Raw genomic sequence first — 26692 nt, 5'->3', positions numbered from 1 at the left:
GCACGGAGGCCGCGTGACGTCAGGGCAGACCCGTGCCAGGCAGCGCCCGGTCCCCGCCGCCGCCAGGGGGCGCCCGCGCCCCCCCCGGGGCCCAGGCGTCCGGGGCCCGTGTCCCCGTCCAACACCCTCCGAGCAGGGTCTTTCAGACAGGCCACACACGGAGGGCATAAGGCTCAACAGCAACACTGATGGGGTTCAATCACACTGCGAGCGCAAGTCACCCGTGTGCAATACAGCGAGCGCGATGTGCAGCTCAATCCCAGCCCCTCGGAGACCCCCGTTACCCGTCCGGAGCGCACACTCACCGCCGTGACGCTGGGCGTCCCCAGGCGCCGGGAAGGTGGACGTGGGTTGAAGGTTGAAGGCAGCTCCAGCCCCTTGCTGGCTTCAACCTTCTTTTGTTGGTTGTTGAGCTTTAAACTCTATGTTGGGTTGAACCACCTATACGCTTTCCCCCCTGCTGCTCTGGCTAAGGTGGGCAGACAGCCACGCTCCTCGGATGACCTCAGGGAGAAGCATTTATCCCTGTGGATCTGCTCAGCCGGGGTGTGTTGGGGGAAGGCTGCTGATCCACTTTCCACCAGAGCTGTTCCTCTAAAGCCAAGGCCACCTTCCGCTCCCCTTGGCGCTATGATGAAGTCAGCTTCCCGGGCAACAGCTGTGGTCACCCACCGCCCAGGTTAGGCCTGAGCTTGGCGGGCACCTCTCCTTGCCTGGCTCCTCTGAGCCTTCTCTCCTTGTAGGACTTTATGGGTCGGTCACACCCCACCGCTTGGCTCGGACCCGCATTGAACGATCCCTGGTCCTGCGCCACGAGCTCAAGCCATTCATCAGGTGAAGGACAAATGACAAGACAGTGACTATGAATGGTAGGAGCACGGGATGTAGCATTAGTTGCAGTACATCGGTGGCTTCTGGTGACCAGCCTTTAAAGATGTCATACCAATGTTGTTCCGTAAGACTGGTTTCTACTTTTGCTACCGAATCAGGTCATTATTAGCCTATGTCATTTCCACTTCTCTTTCTTCTAAGCATTTTCCAGCTGCAGACAGATGTTGAGTGACTGTGGTGCTGGTGACCGGGAGAAAGCCGTCTAGCTCATGGAAGGTTGCTCTGAGTGTCGCTGAACCCCTTGCAGTCATTCTGGTTACACCAGCTTTGGTTTCTCCCAAGACTGACCATGTATTTGCTAAGGTTTCAACATCAAAGACATCAACGTTCAACAACAAAAAACATTTCTGTTCCAGGACCAATTCCACCTCACAGACTTTGAAGAATCTCTCTTTTATTTGGTGTCCTATTGCTCTATGATTTTGCAGCCACCAGTCACAGAGAAGGGCACTATCAGCAGCACAAGTCTTGTTCCGTGCACGAGCGTGCACGTCAGTCAGGTCCAAACGTGCATTGCTCATCATTAATTTGGGGGCCGTAATCACAGGCTCTCACCCGTCGTGCAGTTGCATTGAGAGGACCTTTCAACAGGAATTTGTGCAGCTCCTGACGTGAACCCCTCATCTATGGGACTTCCCGTGGGAGTTTGTCGCTTAGACTTGCAGCCTCCCACAGATGGGATCCCCACTGAGAGCTGTTCCTAGAGTCGCTCTTGTGGAGCTGGTGGTTCAGTAGTCCCTTCCACCGTCCCAGGAAAAACTATATATATATATATATATATATATATATATATATATATATTTTAAACAGGCCATACTGGGCTGTTACATGGTGCACGTTTTTCCTGTAATACCCTGTTGCTCTGTTCCATTCCCAGAAGACTCATGGTGCCCAATAACAACCAGGGCCATATGGTATGGCCACTGGACGATATTAATTTAGCCCCTACACCTGGGGAAGTGCTAAATTCACCGTTAACGCCGACTGCTGAAACCGCTTGTTTCTTTGCAGGAGCTTCTCCTTGGCAGGGACGCTCATCTGCCCCCGCAGCCTGCCCCGCTCCACCAATCCCAAATTGGGGTCTACCTATCCCTTAGGAGCTGGGCAAGCTCCCCTTTCTCCAGCTCCTTGTTCTAGCGCTGCCGCTGGCAGACCATGCAGTTGCCACCTCGTTAACCCTGATTGGTCACTCACACCCTGCTCCCCCCGGGGACCCAGGCGTCCGGGCACCCAGGCGTCCAAGGCCCTGTTCCGCCAAGGTCCCAGGTGTCCGGGGCCCTCAACACCAGCTGCCTGTCCCCGTGCTCCAAGCTCCCCCGCCCCCTGGTAGGGAAGTGTCTCCGCAAGGTGGCCTTGGCCCCGACCATGGCAGTGTCCGTGCATGGGGAGGAGGTGAAGCTCCCTGCCGGGAAGGGGCTGGTGGCACAGGCTCCTCCGGGGTGGGCTCCCCCCGTCACCGGCAGCGCTCTCGGGTGTCAAGGCGAGGGCCATCGCTTGGGGCAAGTGCCACCGCGCGGCAGGTGGCAGGGAGCCGAGGCCACGGCCTTCGCACCCCATAGAGCCGCTGGCCGGAGCTGCGACACCCCAACGGGCGCCACTGCTGGGACACCTGGGTCCCTCGGAGGCCTGGCATCAGGGACGTCCTGGGGCAGGTCCCAGGGTGGTTTCCCAGGGCAGGATTCCAGGGAAAGAGCCCAGTGCAGATCCCACTTCAGGATCCCAGGGAAGGATCCTGGAGCAGAATCCCTGGGAAGGTCCCAGGGCAGCAGCTTGGGGTACATCTTGGGGCAGATCCTGGGGCAGGATGCCAGCGCATGTCCCGGTACAGGATCCCAGGGCAGGATCCTGGGACAGATCCTGGGGCAGGATTCCACGGCAGGATCCTGGGACAGGACCCAGGGCAGGATTCTGCAGCAGGATCCCAGTGTAGGTCTTGGTACAGGATCCCCAGGCAGGATCCCGTTGCAGATCCCAGGGCAGATCCCAGGACAGGATCCCAGGGCAGGTGCCAGTGCAAGATCTCGGGGCAGGATCCTAGTGCAGGTCTTGGTGCAGGATCCCAGGACAAGTCCCAGGCCTGGTCTTGGGTCAGGTTCCGGGTCAGGATTCCAGTGCAGATCCTGGTGTAGATCCTGGGGCAGGATTGCAGGACTGGATCCTGGTGCCAGTCCCGGGGCAGGATCCTGGGGCTTGTCCCAGGGCAGGATTCCACAACAGGATCTCAGTACAGCAGCCTGGGACGGGTCCCCATGCAGATCCCAGGGCAGATCCCGGGGCAGATCCCAGAGCAGGTCCTGGGGCAGGACTCCAGGGCAGCATCCTGGTGCAGGTCTTGATACAGCATCCAGGGTCAGGATCCCACTGCAGATCCTAGGGCAAGATCCCCAGGCAGGTCCCCGAACAGATCCCAGTGCAAGATCCCAGTGAAAGAATCCAGAGCATGTCCTGGTGCAGGATCCTGAGGCAAGATCCTAGTGCAGGTCTTGGTACAGGATCCCAGGACAGATCCCAGGGCAGGTCCCAGGCAGATCCTGGTACAGGCATTGGGTCAGGATCCCAGTGCAGATCCTGGGGCAGGATCCTGGCGCAAGTCCCATGGCATGTGCTGGATCAGCTCCTGGGGCAGGATCCCAAGGCAGGATCCTGGTGAAGATCCTGGGGCTGGATCCTGGTGCTAGTCCCAGGGCAGGATCCCGGGCAGATCCCAGGACTGGTCCTGGGCCACGATCTCAAGGCAGGATCCTGGGGCAGATCCTGTGTTAGGGAAAACTTCCGCTATACCCCACTTCGCAGAAAGAGCAGGCAAGGTGCCGGTGCCCTGCAAGCAGAACCCCTTCTCCGACCTTGACCCTGCTTTTTTTCGTACGACGTTGAAGAACTGCTAGGAAAGGGGTTTAATCCAGCCAGCGGTACAAACGTTCAAAGGTGACACCGGCAGAGGGGCAAAATCAGCTCACGAATAATTGCAAGATAAGACCGCTTAAGGCCGGCACGCAACCACCTCGTGCTGTAACACGGCCGGGGGACCGGCAGAACCAAGAGTCGTGGATGGAGCTGGTTGGTTCCGTAAACTAAGGTGTCGAATGTGTAACGACTCACCTTCGCTTAAAAGTTGTAACAAAAAGCTGCTCCAGGTCCTTCTTGCGCTCCCAGCCAAGAGGCACCTTATCGCTAGCAATAAAAACGTAGCGACGAAGAAATCTGACTCCTGCTGCTCATTACCGGTGCCGGCGAATGAACAAAAGAGAAAAGATAATTTTATCAACCGGAATGGTCCTCTCCGCGAAGAACCCCGTAACATCAACCTGAAAATGAAGACCACAGAGTTTTATAGAGGTGTCACTGCTATTGGGGGTGGCAGGTCACAGGCAACCTTCTAGTCCTTCCCCCTTTTCCCAAAGGCCCTTTTTTACGCAGCTGCACGTGAGAACTTCAGGAAAACTAGGAAACCACCTTTTTCACATAACCAGAGCTAAAGCATTGTGCGCGTACTTGTATATGGTGCCTCACCTCAGGAGATGGTTGGAGAACGATGGTTTATGATAAACACGCTAACGTGATGGCAGAAAGCTGCCTGAGCATGTACTAGGCACTTCTGAAATGTTAACTTCCAGCCTCATCCCACTACATATGTAAGCCATGCATATTCATTTAGTAATTCCTGCACTAAGCTCAGTATTTTCTCAAGAAAAAAAAACAGTAACTGGCCTAATTTTTAATTGTAAATGTAATGATATATGCATAATGATGTCTTAGGCTGTTGGGTAGGTATAAATAACTGCACAAGTTGTAGAGCAGTGGAAAAATATAATTCAAAGTATATTCACCTTTCTGACCACTTCAGTTCTGTGAAGCACAGTATAGAAATACATCTAATACTAGAAACATTTACTTCTTGGATGGAAAGAGTAGTTTCAGACTGCGTAAGGCTGAGTAAAAAGAAAACACTCTTCCAAGTTGATGTTTGTTTTATTAGAATCTCATATAATGGTTTTAAAATGTAAATTCCATTTATCACATTTAAAGATCAAAGTTGCAACACTTTTTACTCTTTTTCCAAAAAACTCAAGTTTGTGAAGGCAAAAACCATACTATTTCTAACCCAACATCTTCAGTACGTTAATTTGAAAATGTAAACAAAGTAAATTGCTTGTCTCAGCTATTAAATGCAATGTGAAAAGCTGAATTACAAAAGAAACACCACCACCTGACGTTCACACTACAAGTTTACCTTTCCACAACAATTAATACTTCAAGGGTCAGTTATTTCCACCAAAAAGATGCTGCAATGGAGAAAAGAATATGCTGGGGAAACAAAAACAAAAGAGTACGTTATACTTAAAATATTTTTCTAAGAAGTGTAATAACAAGGTTATTTTTGTCCCCCCGAATGACACAACTCCCAGCATAAAATAAGATAGAAAAAAATTAAGAGAGGAAACCTAAAGAATAACTCATGCTACAATGGTCTAGTCTTAATAGTTATAGATCGGCATACATTACAGTTAATATAAATATTTATTTCTTCCAAACCAAACTGCTACTTCTCAAACAGTTACTGTAGTTGTTCGAACTGTGTTGTCCAGTGAACTGACTGCTCTTGCGGTACGCAGCCTCTACATGCTTGAGCGCACTCTTTTAGTCAGCAGTGTCCAGCAATGTTTTGTACGGCTGCTTTAATTTCTGTTAAAAATGGTGTCTTTTGGAGTCAAAGCTACAAAGGCCAAAGTTGCTAACCCCCACCGGCTTCAAGTCCTTTGCAAACCCAGTGATAAGTGAATGGGGGGAAAAAAGCAGGTATTCCTGGAAGGGAAGGTAGAATATGATATTCTGCTAAGCGTATACACATATTAACAGTATGTTAACTTTTTGCAACAATGTTAACAGGCAACCTTAAAAGTTTGCCTTTTGGTTTTGGTTAGCAAAGATTTGTTTTGAAGAAGAGGCAAGCCTGACATCAGAAGGTGGACGCGAGTATTTATTCCTAGAGAGGAACTGAGCAGACAGAAAGCCTGTGAGAAAGGGCGAGCAGGAATCATCAGCAGAAGCGATACCTAAGAGAAGCAGGGAGCAGACCTGGAGATAAATCTCAGAAGAAAGGGTCATGTTCTAGAGACATGGAGGAAGGCATGGAATTTGATCTTTGCCTTGGAAACAAGTGAAAATTGCTAGACCAAGGAGTAAGATGGGAGGAAAGACGACAGTTGTATGGTGGATAGATTTGTTTTCAAACCTATTTTAATGTCTCACCTGGGAAGTCTGAGTTTAATCTCTTTACAAATGTGCCTCCTCCAAACTGTGTGTGTTCGTGCGTGTGTGTGTGCATGTTCTCCTAAGAAAGCCTAGAAGTCAAATAAAGCTTATGAACCCAACAAAGCCTAGCTTCTGAATCATAAGCTCTTTGGGGTACTCACTCTACAGAAAGAGATGGCACTGTCAGCTGAAGTTTCTTAGCTGATTTGGGGCCCCTTCAGCACAGTACTTGAATCACTGGTAAGAAACACTTGGCAAGTGCAACAATTTCCCCGAATTTAAGAATGTGCATATGCAACAGCGTTTTATTGGTCCTGGTCAATCCAAATGTATTCCTAAGTTTAAGATGGAAACAGATATTGCTAAGGCCATGGCAATCTGGGGTCGGAATTGGCATACCTAATTGCAGGTTTGAATTGGGATTGTCTGCCAATTTAATAACGGAAGGATTTGAAAAAATGTCCTCTTTAAATATTTGCGTGGTATCACATGCAACTATTTCAGACTGGTCTACTTGCAGAGGAGGTGAGGCAGGAGACCAGCGGTGGGATGTCCCAGAATCCATGAGATCAAATCTATTTGGGCAAATTCTTAGGGAAATGTATGTCTGATGCTGCATGTGCTTGATAAAGTGTGTCTGGGCTATTAATTCTATTCTTCCTATTTGTCTGAAGGAGAACATTATTTTGAGTATCAAGAATCACAAAATCACAGAATAGTTGAGGCTGGAAGGGACAACTGGAGACCATCTACTCCAGTGACTCCCACTCAGGTTTTGAGTATCTCCATGGATGAGATCCTCTACAACCTCTCTGGGCAACCTGTTCCAATGTTCAACCACCCTCACAATAAAAAAGCTTTTTCTTATGTTTAAATGGAAATTACTGTATTTTGTGCCCAATGTCTTTCATCCTTTCACTGAGGACCACTGAGAAGAGTCTGGCTTCATCTTCTTTTCATCAGGTGATGATGAGGTCCTCCTCGAGCCTTCTCTTCTCCAGGCTAAACAGTCCCAGCTGTTCTGGTATGTGAGGTTCTCCAATCCCTTAATCATCCTTGTGGCCCTGCATTAGTCTTGCTCCAGTATGTGCAGTATTGTGCTATGGAGCCTATAACTGGACCCAGCACTCCAGATGTGGCCTCACCAGTGCTGAGTAGAGGACAAGGATCACCTCCCTTGACCTGCTGGAAACGTTCTTCCTAATGCAGCCCAGGACACCACTGGCCTTCTTGGCCATGATGGCGCATTGCTGGCTCAAGGACTGCCATGTCCTTTTCTGTCAGGCTGCTTTCCAGTCACTTGGCCTCCAGGCTGTCCATAGAGTTATTCTTCTCAAGGTGTAGGACTTTGCATTTCCCTTTGTTGAACTTCCAGCATTCCTGTCTGCCCATTTCTCCAGCCTGTCCAGGTCCCTCTGAATGGCAGCACAGCTCTCTGGGGTATCAGCCACTCCTCCCAGTTTTGTTTCATCAGCAGACTTGCTGAGGGTGCACTCTGTGCCTTCATCCAGATCATTAATGAAGAAGCTGCAGAATACTGGACCCAATATTGACCCCTGAGGCTCACCGCTAGTTAGTGGCCTCCAACTAGACTTTGTACCACTGATCACAACCCCATGAACTCAGACATTCAGCCAGTTTGCAGTCCACCTCAGTGTCTGCTCATCTATTCCATACTTCATCAGCATCTCTATGAGGAAGTAATGGGAGACAGCGTAAAAAGCCTTACTGAAGTCAAGGTAGACAACTTCCACTGCTCTCCCCTCATCTACCTAGACAGTCATTCCATCGTAGAAGGCTATCAGTCGGTCAGGCATGATTTCCCCTTTGTAAATCCATGCTGACTACTCCCAATCACCTTCTTGTCCATCGTGTGCCTGGAAATGGCTTCCAGGATCAGCTGCTCCATCACCTCCCCAGGGATCGAGGGGAGGCTGACTGGCCTGTAGTTCCCCAGATCCTTCTTCTTGCCCTTCTTGAGGACAGGAGTGACATTTGCTTTCTTCCAGTCCTCTGGAACCTCCTCCAGTCACTTCACAATCACATCAGCCATCAGGGCCCATGGACTTGGGTATGTCCAGTTTCTTTAAATGCTCCCTAACCTGATCTTCCTCCACAAAGGGTGAGTCTTCATTGATCCAAACTTCTCCTCTGGTCTCAGGGGCCTCGGATTCCTGAAAGCAAATCTTACCAGTAAAGGCCACGGTGAAGAAAGCATTGAGTCCCTCGACCTTTTCCATGCCCTTTGTCACCAGGTCCCTTGCTCCATATAGCAGGGGGCCCATGTTTTCCCTCGTCTTTCTTTTGATTTTGTAGAAGCCCTTCTTGTTGCCCTTCACATCCCTCACCAGATTCAACTCCAGGTGGGCTTCAGCTTTCCTAACCACAGATGCTAGGACAGTGTCTCTTCATTCCTCCTGGGTCACCCGTCCCTGCTTCCACCTCTTGTACACTTCCTTTTTCTGTTTGAGTTTAGTCAGGAGCTCCTTGTGCATCCATGCAGTCCTCCTGCCAGCTTTGCTTGATTTCCTGCTTGTTAGGCTGGACTATTTCTGAGCTTGGAGGAGGTGATCCTTGAAAATCATATGACTGGATGAGCAAAGCTCTCCGTTTGCTAATTCAGTCACTGAAGCATGCATATGCATTTTTCCTCCCTTTTTAAGGTGACCATAATGATAGCAAGTCATACTGCCAGAAATCTAGTGCACTTCCTTGGAGACGCTAAATAAGGATATGCAAGTGGATCTCCTGCAGCTTGCAAGTCCCAAACCAATGCCATCAATTCAGAATGGACGGAGGCAAGAGATACCATCCTGAGACTGAGACTGTGAGTGGTGGTACAGTTTCTTCAGTAGCAGCATCTCCTTTTGGGAGGGCAGGAAAGTCAGGTGGCTGGTGAAATAAAGACCTTTACTGCAATTTAAATTTCTGCATATCCCCACACATTAGGAGTTTTACTTTATGGACAGTGTCACATTACAGTGCATAGGAATAAGATAGGGGGAGAATGAAAAGAGAACGTGAACTGAGTATCCCCATCAAGCTCTTTTCAAAAACTAGTGCTTGTGCGTTACACATCTCAGAAAAGCAATTCCTAAATAGTGAATAGGGCAAAGACCATCTGATTGCAAAGGAACTTTTACTTAACATATCTAAACGATGCATCAGCAGAAATGCAAGCATGATTGAGACACTAAAAGCCTTATCTTTAAAAGCAATGATTTCTTCTGGAAGATTCACAAGATTTTAGAAAAATGCTGTTAGAAATCTCTATATGGAAAAAGGCTGTGGTCTTCCCTACTTCTTCCTAGGAGCAGCTCTGTATATTCTTAACAAACAAATGCGTGTGAGGTTTTCAATGCACGCTTCCGTCATCCACTGTTATATTACAGATCATTCTAAAGAGGATTTTTCAATTATTGTCTCTAGAAATTTACAGGTAATCTAATATATGGCAGGCTGAGTCCTAAAAGTTCCTATAGCCACCTGCTTGAAATGGTGTTGATGGTATGAAATGGCCTCTTCAATGGCATGATATTTCTCCTCAGTTTACCTTCTCTGTAATTTGCCTCACATGTCACAACATAAAATCTGCATGAACTTCCTGAGAAGGAAGAGGGCAAAGAGTCCATAACTATGGCCTGGAGAGTGTTAAGTCTGTCATGCGCAATGTAACCCTCCAGGGATTAAATAACCTCACAAGAAGCACATGTGATACTCCCAACTCCTACCGTCAAAGGACATAGTTGGCAGTGTTGCAGCCTATCAGAGCCTGCAATTAGGGACATTTTAGAAGACATGGTTTGAGAGAAACTTTTGATCCAAAGCTCAGTAGAGTGCTTCTGTATTCCACCCATTCTAATCCTGATGGCATTCTTTATGTGATAAAAGCCATAGGGATGTGATGAACCAGCATCTCTCCCCTAAGGGTTTTTTCCCCAAAGACAGCTGAGAATGGAACATTTATTAGGAATGTGTGCCTCACCACAATAAGAAAGGACATCAGTGAATCTTTAACTTGGGAGACTTTGGTTTACACATAGCAAAAGACATATCTACTCTTCAAGGTAACGTAGAATCACCTGAGCTGCCCAGAACCAGACATAATCTAGCCAGGACAAGTGGCTTCTCAGGAGAGTGAATTAGCTCACATGACACTCCCTGCTACCACAGCTGAAGCTTCATCTCACACCCAAGCTAGTTCATTTAAAGTTTGCTTAAGTGTATCTACTCTGCCCTAAAGTGTGCTACGTAAACATACTCCACAAACCAGCAGAAATAGTTTTCCTTCAAAATTCAGCAAATAAGAAAGAGAAGATGACACAAGCGATTTTCAGTCTTAACTAAGAGAAAGCAAATAATGCACTATAAGGCAGCATTAAGCAAGGACTGCATCTGCTCATAGCTGTGTACTAGTACCTTCTCCAGAACTCCGAGAAGCCTCTTCCTTTTAACTCCGTATTTCCTTTGTTTCTGATTTGATCCATTTGCTGTGGTAGCTGCATTTCACCTTCAGCCTGACTGGTTTCTGTATTTTTTTCACTGTTACATTTCACAGGTTCCCCTGTAATAAACGGCAGCAAGAAAAAAAGACATAAGCTCACTCCCTCCATGCTCCATGAATACCCAGTGACAGACCCTGAGAACAAGTGATGTGTCCAAGCTCAGACTGACACAACGCCTGGGAAGTTTTAAGGCAATCACAACGAATACAGGTTGTGAGGTAAACTCCCATCTAACAGTCCAGTGCTGTGAAGAGCTATCTAGCCTAGCTCTGAGGGTGGGAATTTGTTATGCCGGATGAGATTCTTAGCCCAAATCATTGTGGCTTACTGCGTTACTGTGGTTGAGATTCCTACTCTGACATGCCGGAGAATACCAAACCTTTTTTTTAAGGAAAACTGATCCCAATGTAGTCCTTGCAGCTTTTGATTTCATATGACCAATTCAAATACAATAGGTAAGAAATAATCCAAGAATTTCTTACTCACATGAATTCTTATGGTTACAGCCCATGATAAGGGATGCTGGACTATACTCACCCTGAATTTCTTTGGAGTAATTCTGAAAGGAAAAGCAAAGCAAGAAATGTGTTATATAATTTAAAATTGCATTTTGCAAGAGATTTTTGTTTGCTTGCTTAAAGAATTAAAATGCAAGGTGTACTCTCTCATTCTGTGATCTTTTTACTGCTACTTTCTTCAGCAATATATTTCTACCCCTCCCTCCTCAGGGAATTCACAGACCTAAAATAAAGCTTCTTATACTAAACTCAGGTTCATGCAAAATTCCCATCTTTAGATGGCCTGAGATCTCCTTTACAGTTTAGTCTCAAATGATTAAATAATCTATAAACCTATCTTCAGTGACAGGCTGATCACCTGCCACTTTTCTTTCAAACGTGACCAGAAGAAGGTGCCCAGACTTTGTTCCACTTCTCCTGATGCACTCTGTAAATGGAAGAACGTGTAGGCTGGACCTTCGTTCATTCCAACACCTCCAAAGTCACCAGCTCCCTGGATAACTGCCTTAGCACCATGTCATTCCAGCAACCCTCCAATGTATCCTCATGATGGAGAAAAATATACTTATATATTCTCCATGTTCTGTCACCTCTATACCAAAAGAAAGACACTGCTCTGTCTCCACTGGCAGCTAGAGCTCCAGGAAGTAGGCTAGAAAGCCCCCAGCGTGCAACAAGCTGTTGTTATAGACCCCTGGCACGGTACGAGGACTGGGGGCATTCTTGGGACAGTGATTATATCAAAGCGTGGGGCAAAGAGCAGCTTTCAGACAATGACTCTTCTCCCACCAGCAGTGTTTGGAGCACCTGAGGAAAGAAGCCAGAAAGGACAGAGCGTAGAGACCTGCTACTAACACTGCAAAGGTGATCTGAGAAAAATGCAATAAGGTCTTAAGAAACCACCAAACCTGCTTGTTTTAGAGAAGTTATTCTGTACTGAATATTCCTAAAAAGTTACCAGGCAGTCTCCCATCTTGAAAAAGACAACAAATGACCAAACTTGTCAAAACCTCCACTTCTGAAAGAAAGTCTTAGGATTATGAAAGGGAGGGGGGGCTCTCTCAATATAGGGGTTTATCCGTGCAGGCTGAAGACAACCACGCAACTAGTACTTGAAATTGCAGACAATTGCATATGCAATGAATCGCTGCACAGAGATTATGCTGGGACCAACCCTTTTAAACCAGTGCTACAAGGGCAAGCAGGCTGCATTCCCCAGCTGTTTGAGATTTCAAGCAAGCCGGCAGAAGATATTTGTTTAAGGCCCAGCCAGTTCTGGAGAGCTCCAAAAGGTTCCTGAAACGGGGGCGTTATCTTCTCACGCAGAAACACACAGAAATCCAGGTATGTGATACAAGTGTTCACCTCCCAAGGAATGGTGGAAGTAGGTGTTTCTTTGGTACTACCAGGCAACCTCCTTCTTGGACAATCCCATGAGAAAGGGGTTTGCTTCCTCTGAAAAGGTGCTCTCGTAACAGCTGGAGAGGGAAAGAGGCCAGCAAGGTGGTAACATGGGATCAGAAGAAGTAGACACCTGCAGAGGCATTTGCCCTCAGCAAGGATGTTGCTGGTAAGGGGTAAGTACTGACACCGACTTCAGTCTCAAGGTCAGCATTCACTGGAGGCTGGTGGCAGAATTCGGTATGAAGGGGCACAGACAAAGGGCCCAACAGGAGACGCTTCTACAAAGCCTGAACCTGAGATAGCAGTATTGGAGTCTTGAAGACAAGGCAGGGGATCTTTCAGGTCCGTATCTGAGGGGCTAAGTTTCCCCCTAGCGTTCTTAGCTTGAGACCGGAAAAGCCTGTGCAGTCCTGCTGTAAAACTCATCACTTGAGTCATTTTGATGAGCCAGAATCAAGAATGTCTCTATCACAAATGCAGGTGAAAAGGGAAAGAAAATTATCTGAAGGCATTTTTATGCCATTTTAAGAATCTAGAATTAAACACATGTTGTTGTGCCTCTCCGAATCTTCTGTAACTTACCATTTCAAATCCATGCTTTGCTTTACTCATGCTGTGAACACACCCAGCTCCTGTTCTAAAAATAAGTCAGATAAATGAGAACTGAATTTACAAAAAATCACAAGAAGGAAGCAATATTTAAACAACTACAATAAATATTTATAGATTTTTAGGACCTCTAGCCAACAAGATATATACCCTTAATATATATTTGTGACTCCTGTTTCAAATTCTCATTAAAAAAAGTGTACTTACACCAGGCTTTAGATTTCTGCTTTTTTACTAAAACAAACAAGCAGTTAAAGGGAACAAAAATGTTAAATGACATTGAAAAGGGGATGAACAGTGAGTTGAGAAAGCTTGCAAAATCCTACAAAGTTACTCACATAAAGAGAAGGCAGATAGCAAAGAACCACAGAAGGACCTTACAAGACCGAGTGACAGAGCAGTAAAATAAGAGTTGACAGGCAGGAAAAAACAAGGTATTAGGGAGAATATGAGAGATGTTTAAAAAAATCAGTGGCAAGGAGAGAGTGGAGAGGGACTGACCATTCACTGTCTCTCCCAGCACAAGAACCAGACCACCAGCCAATTAAATTAATGGGAGCTACACTCAAAATGAATAAAGGTGATTTTTCATTCCAGCAGAAGTTGACCAGTGGAACTCCTTCACAAAAAAGTTCAAAGATCTTTTAAAAAGTTGTAAAAAATGGACATAGCTGCAAAAGGAGACTGGACAAATGCATATAGGAAAAGAGATCCTGGGAGGGTTATTCACTGGACAAACCACATTAACCTCAGCAAATCCTCCAAGCTGAAAATAATCAGACATTGGATGAGTGCTCAGGGGCATCATATATGTTTGTCCTGTTTTTACTTCTTCCTAGATAGTCACTTCTGGTAAATGCTAGATGGAGAAGACTGGGCTAGATGGACCATTGGTCTGAACTACTCTGTGGGTTCTCATCTTAGAAATCTTTTATTTTTCTAATTTTTTTTAAGGCACATATCATATTTTCTCCCACAAAACACGAATCTCAAGCTGTCAGCTAACAAATCGTCATTTTTCCTTTCCTGCCTTTTAGCTATGATCAAACCTGGGGAAGTAGTGGTCTCGATAAGACATAAGACACCTTCCTAGAGAGGAAGCGCTCAGACTGAATGAGCTCTTCAGTCTGACAGAGAAATGACCAATGTTGATGCCTCACCAATTTAATTTGGAAATAAAGAATACACTTTAAAAACGAAGATTTGTTTTAATGCTTTTCTGGAATAGTGCTACTGGGGCAAAATACAGGATTAAGAGAGAAGTTGGCTCAAGGAAATTAGAAAATATTCTAGATCCTGATCTCATTCTTCATGCCTTTCCAACACTTTTTATCATGACTTACTCTTGAAATAGATGGGCAAAATAAATGAAAGTACTACATTGGTACGAACAGGAAAAGAATTAGCTTCAGTATTCACCTATTATAATCTCTGCACAAAATAGAGAGTTGGTTTGAATATAAGGAAACAAGAGAGATGACCTGACATGGTTGGCAAACCACCAGGGGATGAGAAAGGTGTGCATAAACATTGTAGATCACAATCCTGGATCTGGGATTGCCCGTCATGTATTTGTAAATATTAAGTACCCAAAATATCTAGATTACAAACACAGCCAAAACAGACAATAATTAACCCCCCCCAACAAATGTTGAACTGTATGAAATAAAGCACTATATTTTAGAGCATAAATATGGTGCGTGGGTCAATATATTATTTTGCACAGCTTCTTGTTTTCAGCTGTTTTACAGTTTATCTCCACAAGACACAGTAGTTCCCCACTCCCTGTGATCCTATACATAATATTAGCACAAGGAGTTAAACAGGAAGACTTATATCCCCTATCTGATGGCACAGGAAGCTGAAGGTATATAATAACTTTTCTCCAAATATGGGCAATACTGCTTAAACTCTGGCATGTCTGGAAGAGAAGGGAGAATGGGGCAAAGAATTACACAATAATGAAATATGAGGAAAGTTCATGAGATTAAAAACAGTGATACATGCTCTGGAGTAATATTTTCTAGTCAACTGACCTGTCCACATCTGACTCTGGGTATGGAGTCTCTGCTTCATCTTCTACTCTTCTCCTCTTCACTGCTCCTTCTATTTCAGTACTTTTTGACATTTTATTTCTTTCCTTGACCTTCAAAACACAGTAGACTTGGTATTGGTAAAATTTGGTTCTGACTTTTGAAGAACTTTTCTATTTTGTAACAAATTCCAGAGTTAATAAACATTTGTATTGAGCAAAACTGTTGATGTCTATATAATGAAAACCAAAAAATGATCAATGTATAAAATATTAGATTCTTTATTCAAATAGAAGATAAGCACTGAGAGGCCATGCAGAGAATTATGCTCAAAGGTGATAACCAAATAGTATTACTTTACAGGACATGATTCTTGATCCATCTTTAGAGGAAGGTCTTGATTTTAGCAGGGATGTAATGCTAATGGAGATAGTGGGATTTTCTTTGTGGGAATTTCAAAAGTTCCTAACTCCATCTTCAGACACTTACCCTCATTGGAAACACACCTACCCTGAGCTCTCATTAAACGAAAAATTTCCAAATAAGCTTAACCCGATTGTTTACGACATACACAGTATTTAGGAAGGAACTTAACAACTCAGAAATATCGACCCCATACAGACTCTCAAGAAGACGAAACCATTTAACAGGACAGGTCAGCCTTGTAGAGAACTGAAGCCCGTCAATTCAACTGAAGGCAGCAGGGCCCTCAGGCCCTGAGGCAGGACCTCATTCAAAGTCCACTGTAACTAAAAGAAAGACTTTATGCAACTTGAATGGGTATAGGTGAGAATTCAGTGCCTGTTTAATCACCTGACTGAAATGATACCTAGAAATATGAGAGCCATAGCATAGCCTGTCTTGAAATTTTTGTCTCTGATCTGAAATATCCACATATATTCTGCTTCTCCAGACTATTTAGAATGCAGCTTAAAAAAATACACAACTTACAAGCTTGTAACTTCCCTTGTGTACTTCTTTACCTGTAATTATAAAGTAAAATTATAAAATTTTAATGTAAATTATAAAATTTGGTGAATATTTAGGATGGGGATTCTTTAGCAACTTAATAGCACATTTTTGCACCTCACCTCAATTTCAGAGAATAAGATTTAGAAATAAAATTTTATATTTAGAAACAATGCTGGATTTGCATATGGTAAGTTGAAACTGAAAAAAGAGTAAATATAATTCTTTCAGAATTAGAATTCTTGCCTGTAAAAACCACATATTGATGGAATGGGGACAATTGCTTTTCTTGAAGGAGCTGCAGGCTTATATTAAAAGATATAGCAATGTGTCACAGGGTACTGTTCCGTTTTGGAACAGAAATACTGTATAAATATCTGGGAAGGTCAATTAAATATTGTAGCAAGGTCTGCAGGGAAGTGAGTGAATTCTCCATGTTTAGATGTTTTTACATCAAAACATGATACGTACAGTAGGAGATGCTACAACACAAGCAAGTGGGTGAGACTAAAAAGTTACTGGTAAGAAATTACATTTTATACAGGAAAGAAGATTATAATATCTATTAAGCAGTCATAAATCAAGGAAACACAAGGAAGGAAAAAATGTGTTCCACATGCACACATACTGGCTCCAACCTAGCTGCTGGCATTAAGGAATGAAAGTTGGAATCACTGGGTATTGCTCCATACATGCTTCATATACCAGTTGAATACTCAGCAGTGGTTGAAAAGGCAAATAGAAAGTCAGGAAGTTTTAGAAAAGCAATGCAGAACAAAAGAGAACATGTTGTTATGCTCTCCTTCAAATCTATGGTACAGCCACATTGCGTGCAGTTCTGCTCCCCCTAACCCAAAGATATAGTAGATTAAGATAAAGAGAAGAGCAATACATAAGCTCAAGGTGTTGAAAAGCTTCTGTTCAAGGATGTTTAACAGCCTTGAACTTTTCAATTTGGAATAAAGCATGACCGAGAAGCTACAGGATGTGAATTCAAGATGGGCACACAGAAAAGGAATGTGAATTCTTATTTACTATTGCTTCTCAAATAAGAGCAAAGGGACATCAAATTCAATGACCTAGCAGCAAGTGTAAAATAAACAGCAGAGTTTGTTCGCACGATACATCCAGAAATCTATTGTATATGATGCTGGTGTTGCAAAATGGGCAAGCATGTTTCAAAAGCAACTTCGTAACTTCATGGAAGAGCAGCACAAATAGAGAGAACCTCTGACTCAGGAAGCCTTTCTAACATTGGAAGCCGGGAAGCTGGAAAAAGTATCCTTCTATGCACGAGGATGTGCTCTATGCTCCCAAAGCAACTGTTACTAACCATGCTTAAAGACTGAATACTGGCTAGATGGCTCTTCCGGCTGAGCCAGAAAGGTTATTCATGTGGCTTCATAATTGTTCCTTTGAGCCTTCAAAATGCATTATACTGTGGCTGTTGATGGTTCCAATGAACCTGAGACAGGGCATGTGGTTCCTGTCCTTTAGGAATGGGAAAGACCAGAAGCCTTTGTTCAACAGTGTAGTTGTCCTTTACAGTTGCCAAGGCTCTTTACAAAAGGACCTTCAGCCTCACAGGGCTTTTTAAATATGTCCTCAGCCCTTCTGGGGGTAAGATGGAACTTCACTGTAGAAGTTTTAGCCTCTGTTTCATCATCTGGGAGTCCCGAAGATAGCAAAAAGCTAAGATACTTGCTTTTTTAAAATCAGGCAGTGATGACAGGAATGAGAAAAACAGACTGCAGTAATAATTGGAGCAGTGCTATTATGGGAAGGTGAAAGCTAGAGGCAGCTTCCTAAGCTTTCTGGTCTGACAAAACGGCTGAACGAAACCATTAGTGAAGACAGAAGTATTTATACTCTGAGTCTGTCACAGGCAAGAGCTGCAGAGACATCTGTCTTGTTGCAGGTGCTGCTGCTCTTAGAAGACTTCCTGGCCAGATGCCTAGAAACTAAGCTGGTAAACATTAGCTACGTGGAGAATAGTATCTGGAAGGCAGCAGCAAAATGACTTCAGTGACAAAACTTACTTCAGAGCGGAAAACTGTTTTCTTTTCCGGGAGCAATAATGACACCATGCTGCAATATACTAGTTTGTTTCCAGAGTTTATCCAGAAATAACCATACAGACTTACCAAAAGATACGTTTTGCTGAAATGAATTGAGTTCTAGATACATAGTGCAAATGTAGGGATACGGCAGAAGATGTACATTCCCATGTTTGAATCTCATTTTTGATACTCTCTCCCATTTACTTAAATCTGAGAATGATGTTAAGGCTTAAAAATGTAGCACTAACATTTCAAAGGAACAGGAGTCCTAAGAACGTCTTCTTGCAAGGCTTCAAAAACCATACCATGCTAAACATCTGTATAATGGACTAAATACAAACTGTGGGCATTAGCTTTGTGAAAAAACACTAGAAACACATTAGAAAAAAAAGCTTGTTCAGGTGATACTCTTCCATCACTAGCCTGTATTAAAGATGTGTTGTATTTCCTTACCCTTATTTGGCTCCAGTCCAGACATCCTCCCTCAGGCAACAACATGCCAGGCTTTTCCAATTCTATGAATAAAACTTTATTGGCATTGCTTATTGAAAACTGACTACTTCTTAAAAATTGAAGTGGAACGGGGTTTACAGGAGTAGCATCATTACACTTATATCATAGTTCAAACTGTGAGGAAAAAGATAATTGACATTATAACAGCCACAGGTTCCTTCGTGTGGGTGCAGCTCTGACACCTATGAACTAATGCTTGCAAAAAGGTATGGTTCTGGACAGCAGTCTCCTTACATACATCTAACCAGGTAAAACGACCATTTTCAGTCAATTTAGTCTAACTAGTAGAAACTAACATCCTGAGGAGAGAAGATGGAGTACAAGATTTGCTTCAATGAAATATTTACAAAATCAGTTCCTGTAAGATACGAAATTGCTCTTTTGAGTTTTGCTTCAAGGACCCCCATGGCTGGTGATTAACTAAAAGTTATGCTATGCCTAGGAGTCCTACACGTAAACAGGTTGTAGGACAACTCTATCAAACTAGGCCTTTGAGCTTGCAGCTTTAATCAGGGCCCACTGCTGGTCAAGCATGTGGACAGACTTCTAAGTTCTAGAAATACAAATGTGAGAAACAAATAGTCCTCAAGCATGCAGGCAAAGCTACCTGAGCTTTAGTGATCCAACAGCGAAGGCTGGAATTCTTTATCTAAGACACAGAAGATTTCTCTACAGACCTTAGATCCTGGAAGAGAAGACCTACCCTCTGTGACCCCTATTATGTTGCTTCAAAAGCCTGGGTGACTTGAGAAAGATTTGTGTTCCAGTAAGATTACCAAAAGATGCCCTTCATGTACCTCAAATATGCAGCTGAACTTTCCCAACTGTCAAATGAGGCATACAAACAATACCAGAAGGTGATAGTACATGTTCCAACAAAAATATGAGACAATCTTACCTAAAGGCTGAGAAAGTCTGAGGACTGCATTATTTTTACAGAATTTAGCACAAGTTGACCATACTAACAAGGTCTAATACCACACTGCACTCAGTGTGACAGCCACAAAAGCCATTTTAATAAAGAGATGAGCTCAAGAACATGTTGCCAAAGCTTAGAAGTGGATCTCTAAAGGCACAACAGTGATTTAAAGGGAAGAGGAGGGACCCTTCACAGTGAAAGAAAAACTTGAATCAGACTGCTTTTAAGGTCCTAAGTAGTCTAAATTATTGGAGCAAGACCCTTTCAGAGGATGCAGAGGCTGTTATAAAGCCCAACTAGTGAACACTGCCACTTAGACTCTTAGAAGCAATTCTTAAGAGCCAGCCTACAAATGATCACATTTGTAAAGATGGAGATTTAAAGTACATAAAGTGTCACCACTACTGGGTGATGTCCATCAGATTTGACTTGGTTACAGGAAGCTGCATCAAAAGAGCTATTCAAATGGTTGTGTGGTTGAGATCTATCAGGCAATAATTTGTTATTCAGTCATCACCTTGTCTCAGCTGTCCAAAACTCTGGAGATCTAAAAAAAAAAACAAAAAACCCCAAAACGGTGAAAGACCTTATATCGGTTCACATACCCAGGAAGTAGGAACGTGAATAACTGAAAATCATGGCTTACTCATCCTCTGAGAAAAAAACGTATTCTTTCATCTCATGCTGACAAAAATGGCTCAACAACAAGGTTTCTGCACCCGAAGACAAACAATTTACATTCCGTTTGGGTACTTCCTGTCTGATTCTGGCTCTTGACTACTTTGACCTTCTGGCAGTAACAGGAATAAGCTGTTACCATATGTACCAACTTCTGACAGAGAAAGAAGATGATCTCATTCTTGCCTGCTTATACAAAGCATGGCAACAGTTCAGTCTTCCAAAACTGGAATGGAAAGTCCAGGATACAAACTGACACACCTCAGGACTGAAAAGGCTTTTCATTCAGCCAACTTGTTTATTTTATCTTAAACAAGAGCCTCAGGACAGCAACATTTTTTAACTCTTAAAACTAAACTACAGCAACTACAATAGAAACATTAATCAATGGTTTCAATTTAATTAAATTATTGTTGATTTAAGTCAGCTGTGAACTATGCAGCAGACATGCCTAAATTCTGTCATGTTGCTCAAGCTGTAAGAAAGAAATGAAGGCTAGCTGGGCCCTTGATGCCTTCTGATGAAAGACCATCTAAAAGGAGAAAGGGCCTTTAGTAAAACTGCTAGTTAGAACAATCCAAACAAATTCCTCAGCACTTACATACCCAAATGGAAATCCTCAGGAAACAACACTCAGCAAAACCTGTACATTTGAATACTCTAATATTAAATTCTACATACCTACGCTGAATGACGGCACAAGGCTTTTACACAGCTATATTTGGATAAAAGATAGAACTGACAGCTGCTAAATGCCTCTGTAAAGTTTAGGGAGGAAGGGAAAAATCTGATGAGTGGTCCCAAAGGAATAAGGGAGGGCAAGCAAAATAAGGCAAATACTGGGTTGAAGAGACTTGCTTCGCTTTTGTTTCTAGACTTCAAAGACCACATCAAAGATGTGACCAGGATAACTGTACGACAAGCTTATGGGCTTCGTGCGTTCAAAAGCTTGTCTATCAGCTCAGCCACCTCTCCGCACTTTCTAAGGTGGTTTTTGCTTCTCCCAGCCACCTAAGTAGGTGTGTAAGCATATAATTACATTTGTTTCTGCTCAAGAAACAATTTTTATACTAGACATTTTATCTAGGCAACATAAGAACCCTTCCTCTCATGAGAGCACTGCACTGTTCTCTCCAGGTCCAGCTCAAACATCTTCCCGTGCAGACTGAAGAGGGCCTCACACATGCAATCCATCCTCAGAAGCTCATGCATGTGATTTAATCCTAACGTACCCTACAAGAAAACTATTGCAATCTTCTCTACTAGTGGGCCAAAGTTGTTGAGTCTATAAGGAATGTTTTACGTTTTATTAACATTTTTGAACAATGTGCTAGGTTTGTTTATTATTGCTTTAGGTGGGTTTACTGTGACTTCATATATACTCTTTGACTTCTGTTTTCTCTGACTAAATCTGACTTGGACACTGCAAAACACTCTTTTAAATCAGTTCTTTAGCGAAGATAAGTACTGAGGTGGCTCCTCAGCGAATGTAAAACTGTAAAGCTCAAAGGTGGTGTACTCTAGCCAAAGATCCGTACACTGCTAAATATGAATACGGAATTAAGCAATGCTGAACAGCTACAATTCATTGAATTTTTCATTTTACGAGTAAGAAAGGATACAAGGAAAGATAGTGAAGTGTTCCGTAGAAAATGGATGCAAATCATCAAGATTTCCAAGAATTACTCGAATTGCTTCCTGCAAATGCCAAAAAAAGAAATGAGGGAAGAATATTAATAATATATCTGCAATTCTACTGCGAAGTACAGTTTCCAGGCTTGGGAAAACTTTAAAGCAACTTTACAGTTTGCATGAATCATGAAATAGCTAGCTTATAGATACACAAGACTTTGCTTGTCTTCTTCCCCTTCTTCTCCCCACTCCCTCCACATGACCTTGAAGTATGCTACAATTTTCATTTCTCCAGATTTACATTCGTTGGCGCTTTAAAAAAAATATTTCAAATAAAAGTAGTGTTCTCCTTTTCACGGCTAATTCTGTGTTTTGATGAAAATTTTCATTTCTTAATTAAGTGATTTTTTTTCACCCTCATACTCTTCAAGCAAGTTCCCCATTACTCTCATTTAACATGTTTTATTTAACAGAATGTCCTCTATCCCATATAGAACAAAAGATTTATTCAGCTTAACAATCAGCTAAAACACCATGGATCTGCTTCATATCCTACCTCCAACTCCTTGACAGTACTTTCAGTATTATCGAGATCATCAGCACTGCAAAACAAACAGAGAGAGTTAGCCCCTACCTCAATCAAAGAGCAACAGAGCTACAAGCACTGCAAGAGGTTTAAACAACAACAAAACATCATCAACAGGGAAACATTCTCATTGCATAGATGAGTGAGAGATAAGTCTAAAAAATAATTAGAGCCCACTAAAAAGTAAACGATCACATAGTAGTGATTTAGAAATAAGTAAGTAATAACTAAGTAAATAAGTACTTATTTGGAAATAAGTAAATAAGCTGAAATGTGATTATGAGCTGAGCCTGCAAATGAGAAGTCTGATTGAAGAATAAAGCGGCCTGCAGATGTAGTGAGCTCCAGTTGCTTGTTGCATTGGTCAGTACAAAAGTACAAGAGGACATTTGCAGGTTTCTGGTCCTGAGACTCCCATACTTAGTTTGCCGCCTGGCAGGAACTTTGAGCTGATCCCCAAAACAGTGATTTTTGCAGTTTGGCAGCGTTTTCCATCTCATTTCCAGCACTAACCTGAGGAAAAGCTGGAGATGCCTCACTCTCTGAATCTTTAAAAGGGAAGGGACATCTGGGGGAAGGACATGAATGAACCTAAGGCACAGACAAAGCCCTTGGTGATCCTGTTGCCCACAAGACTCCTGTCATACATACTGGGGATCACAAACTTCCAAGACCCCAAGGCAAATGCCAGTCACCGAATGCCTATTTCATACACGTTCAATACGATCCCGAGTGGGCATCTGGCCTTTATTGCTTAAGTTACCATTAAAATTCTAGTAGAAGAAAACTGAAGTTGCAAAGTTGAAAACTTCCAAATCAGGTAATGTGAGAATTCAAACTGCATTTACAACAAGAATTCTGCCTACTCTGCATGTGCTTTCAGTTTGATACCGAACTGCATGATAATGCACAACTTCTTTCTCCTAAGGGACCTCTGCCTTATTCAGCGCATATGATGGGCACCACCCGCTTACCAATCATTGAGGAGAATTCTGGGGCCCCTAAAAGTGTTTTTTATTCTTCATAAAGAGATTAAAAACCTGACACACTCTTACACTTCTCCCTTCTGCCTTCTCTCTTCATAGCAGCTTCTGCAACTTCATATTTCTCAGACTCCTAAGACTGCCATTGAATTTATACTTCAAAACCTAAAACTAGATCTGCTGGTGCTTTGTGATATTACATACTGCCTCCCCCAGTTGCTAACTGCTGGGAGAGCCAAAAGCATAAGTAACAGCCTGATATGCCTACAGCTTCCTTTGGAATGCAGATATTATGCTCCATGATCAGTTCTTTATGGTCCAAAAGAGAAAGGGAAGCTAACAACAATAAAGCAGAGAAATAGCAGCTTTCTAGTAACCAAGACGAATTAATTTATCTACAAACTGCATATTGTGTTCAACCTCCATGCAAGGGCTGGATGCCAGAGTTAAGGTAACTCCACTTTATAACTGTACACCACATCACTCAAAAAGAGAAGATTAACAAACTTACATCGCTTAATGAATGTGATGAGTAACAACTTGCAATTGCCAAAACCTTATTTTGCATTCTGGATAAAAGACACACGTAGTAAGAAAGACTGAAGCCGCACCACCTTATTGGCTACGTCATCTTTGACGTTACGAGCTGAAGATCTGCAGACTACAGCTACGATGCGCAACACAAACTGCCGGAGAAATCAGTGTGTCATGCAGTCCGAATGTACAGTCAATACATTGCAAGTTAGTATCCACATCTGGGACATTTAATGTAAAGTTTCTAAAAGAAGCAGCAAGTCAAGTATTGTTTTACAGTAACACTACAGTAGTTCTGCTCATGGAGAGGCGTTTACAGGCTGGGACAGCACTGCCCCACACTGTATAAGGAGTTGCTTTTGCTATATTTGACCACGTCAGTGTGAAGAACTGATTTGATGAGCTCACTGCCAATTCCAGCAGTTGTAACAAAATGTGAAATCTGCTGCAAAATTCACATTTCCTGTTCCTGTTTGTATAACCGTAGATTGTGAGAACTGATGCTGCAATGCACACAAACCCTCAAACATGCAGGGGAAACGACAGGTTGCCAAACTCAAAAATTGTAGCGCTGTGCTTTCCATCATGAGGTCAAACACCTTCAGGTTGTTCAAAAACACACTGAAAGACCTATGTACACTACAGGCAGTGCCTGCTAAGGGGCTGACACTGATGGAAAGGGATTATTCACAGGCAAGAGCAACATTTCAGGGATCTTCTGAACACTACGCTATGCCACAGTACAGATAACACATCTTCCTCACCAAAATCACCACGGAAAACAAAGCAACGAAAAGAGTAATCCTCCTGGATCTGATATTATTCCAACAAAATTTTGAAAGGCAAAGCCAAAGTAATAATCAAGTTTTAATGCATCCCAAAACACAGTCATACTATAAATTTTCAAAGAGCATTCCTACTTCTACAAGGGAAAAAGCAGACAAACGCTGCATGAGATTCAATGCAGGCCTAGGGACAGTCTAATTGACACGATAATCATAGCATGTTCTCTTTAATTCTTCTGGGGTTAACAAATTACTTCCTCAGTAAACCTGGACTCTGGCAATGTCTGTGCACATCTGATTGCCCAAGGAAATACACTAACATTAATAAAACCACTCCACAGGGAGACGCTTGAGGGAATCATTGCTTATGGCATCTTAGCCGTGCTGCATTCTCCATGGCATCAAACATGGTTTTCACGACAGCACAGTACTGCTCTCTTCCGTTGATGCAGGGATACTGCTGACTCAGAGACCTCAACCTGCATCAGTTTGCCATCATCCGAAAAGAGATTTAATCTCAACAGTTTATGAGGATTTCCAAATGCCTGACTCCTTTTGTCTAAGTAGTTTAAACTAAACCGATTACTGGAGCCCACAGCTTTGGGGAATCTGAGTCTCCTCTCAAATTCAAAGCTCCAAAGCTTGTTGATTTTGCTGGTCAAGGTATTGCCCATGCACAAAAGCACTCGCTCATCATCTCTGCACATCTGACTAGCAGGTACAAGCAGATTCCTCCAGGATCACACCCTCGGGGAAAATATTTTCTTTCACCTCTAAAAGATCATTCTCTGCACTTCTGTTACATCTTCCCCATCTGACCAGACTAAATTGGCACCCTGTGCTTTACTTTGCTGTCTGCTAACCATAATTTCCTGTCTGAGGCTCACCACACAACTGCTGCCTCCCACAACTCACCTACTCATTACCTTTTCACCCCCAAAAGCCTTTTGCTTTCTCTTCCTTCCTTGCATGCCAGCAGCAGCCGAAACACTGATAGCGTAAAATACTTTCCCTTTGCTTTCATTTCACAGGCTTGCAGCTAGAGTCTCTTCTGCTAACTGAGAGAAGCAGTTATCAGAAAAGTCCTTCTCAGCCTCTCTAGCTGCAGGAGAAGCATGCCGTTGCTTCAAAACATCAGGACAGGTTCTTTGTCACAGGCATGTTCAAAATAGAGGTGGCAGTGGAAAGGGAAGCTTGAGAGAAAGCACACGGACAAGTTGAAAAAAACCCTACGGACAGGAGCCAGCGACAGCTTCCAAGGACTGCTTATGTGCACACACTTGAATGCATGACCGCAGGGCCAGTGAAAGGCACACTAACAGTAGCCAGCTTAGGAAATAGCTAAAGTACACATTTTGAGTCTGAAGCTCCAGGCAAAAGTAGCCCGTTTTTCGCAAATCTGATCTTTGGAAATGGTTGAACGCTTACATTAACTCCAAGGGATTATACGTGGTCATCAAACTGCAGGTTGACTTTTCAGCTCTAACACGCTTACCTGTTGAAGTTGCCATACCGGATTTTAAATTTATACACAAGTCTGCCCGCATGAAGAAACCTTGTTTCAGGCAGCGGATATGTAAATGGTTTTAATGACATCTTTTTTTTTTTCCCCTCTGAATGCCTGCCTAGGGAAGCAAGAGAATTAAAGGTAAATTATTAAAACCTTTAACCAGATCTCACTGTCACATCTCGTTCTGCCATAGTGCAAGAAAAAAGGTGACTACAGGCAAATTTTCCTCCAGAGATTTGCATGATTGTATCTGTATCCTGGAACTTGACTCCCATCTGGGAATGCTACAGGCAGCAACACTGCAAAGAAC

General features: G+C 43.4%; 1 protein-coding gene across 1 annotated transcript; it reads right to left on the bottom strand.

Annotated features, from left to right (window-relative positions):
* Nucleotides 1–4887: 4887 nt before the first annotated feature.
* On the bottom strand, nucleotides 4888–26468 carry MAJIN (membrane anchored junction protein). Its single transcript, XM_067307112.1, has 10 exons — nucleotides 26368–26468; nucleotides 22541–22586; nucleotides 21975–22050; nucleotides 18327–18452; nucleotides 16165–16196; nucleotides 15217–15326; nucleotides 13154–13208; nucleotides 11136–11208; nucleotides 10564–10708; nucleotides 4888–5196 (listed from the first exon to the last, which is right to left on the bottom strand). The coding sequence occupies exons 1-10, from the start codon at nucleotides 26466–26468 to the stop codon at nucleotides 5151–5153; spliced, it is 810 nt and encodes a 269-aa protein (XP_067163213.1). The 3' UTR covers nucleotides 4888–5150.
* Between the last annotated feature and the right edge of the window lie 224 nt (nucleotides 26469–26692).

Source organism: Apteryx mantelli, chromosome 17, assembly GCF_036417845.1.
Source record: "Apteryx mantelli isolate bAptMan1 chromosome 17, bAptMan1.hap1, whole genome shotgun sequence".
In the NCBI taxonomy this organism is placed as follows: Eukaryota; Metazoa; Chordata; class Aves; order Apterygiformes; family Apterygidae; genus Apteryx; species Apteryx mantelli.
The sequence above is the reverse complement of the archived record's forward strand: the minus strand, read 5'-3'. Positions and strand labels throughout refer to the sequence as shown.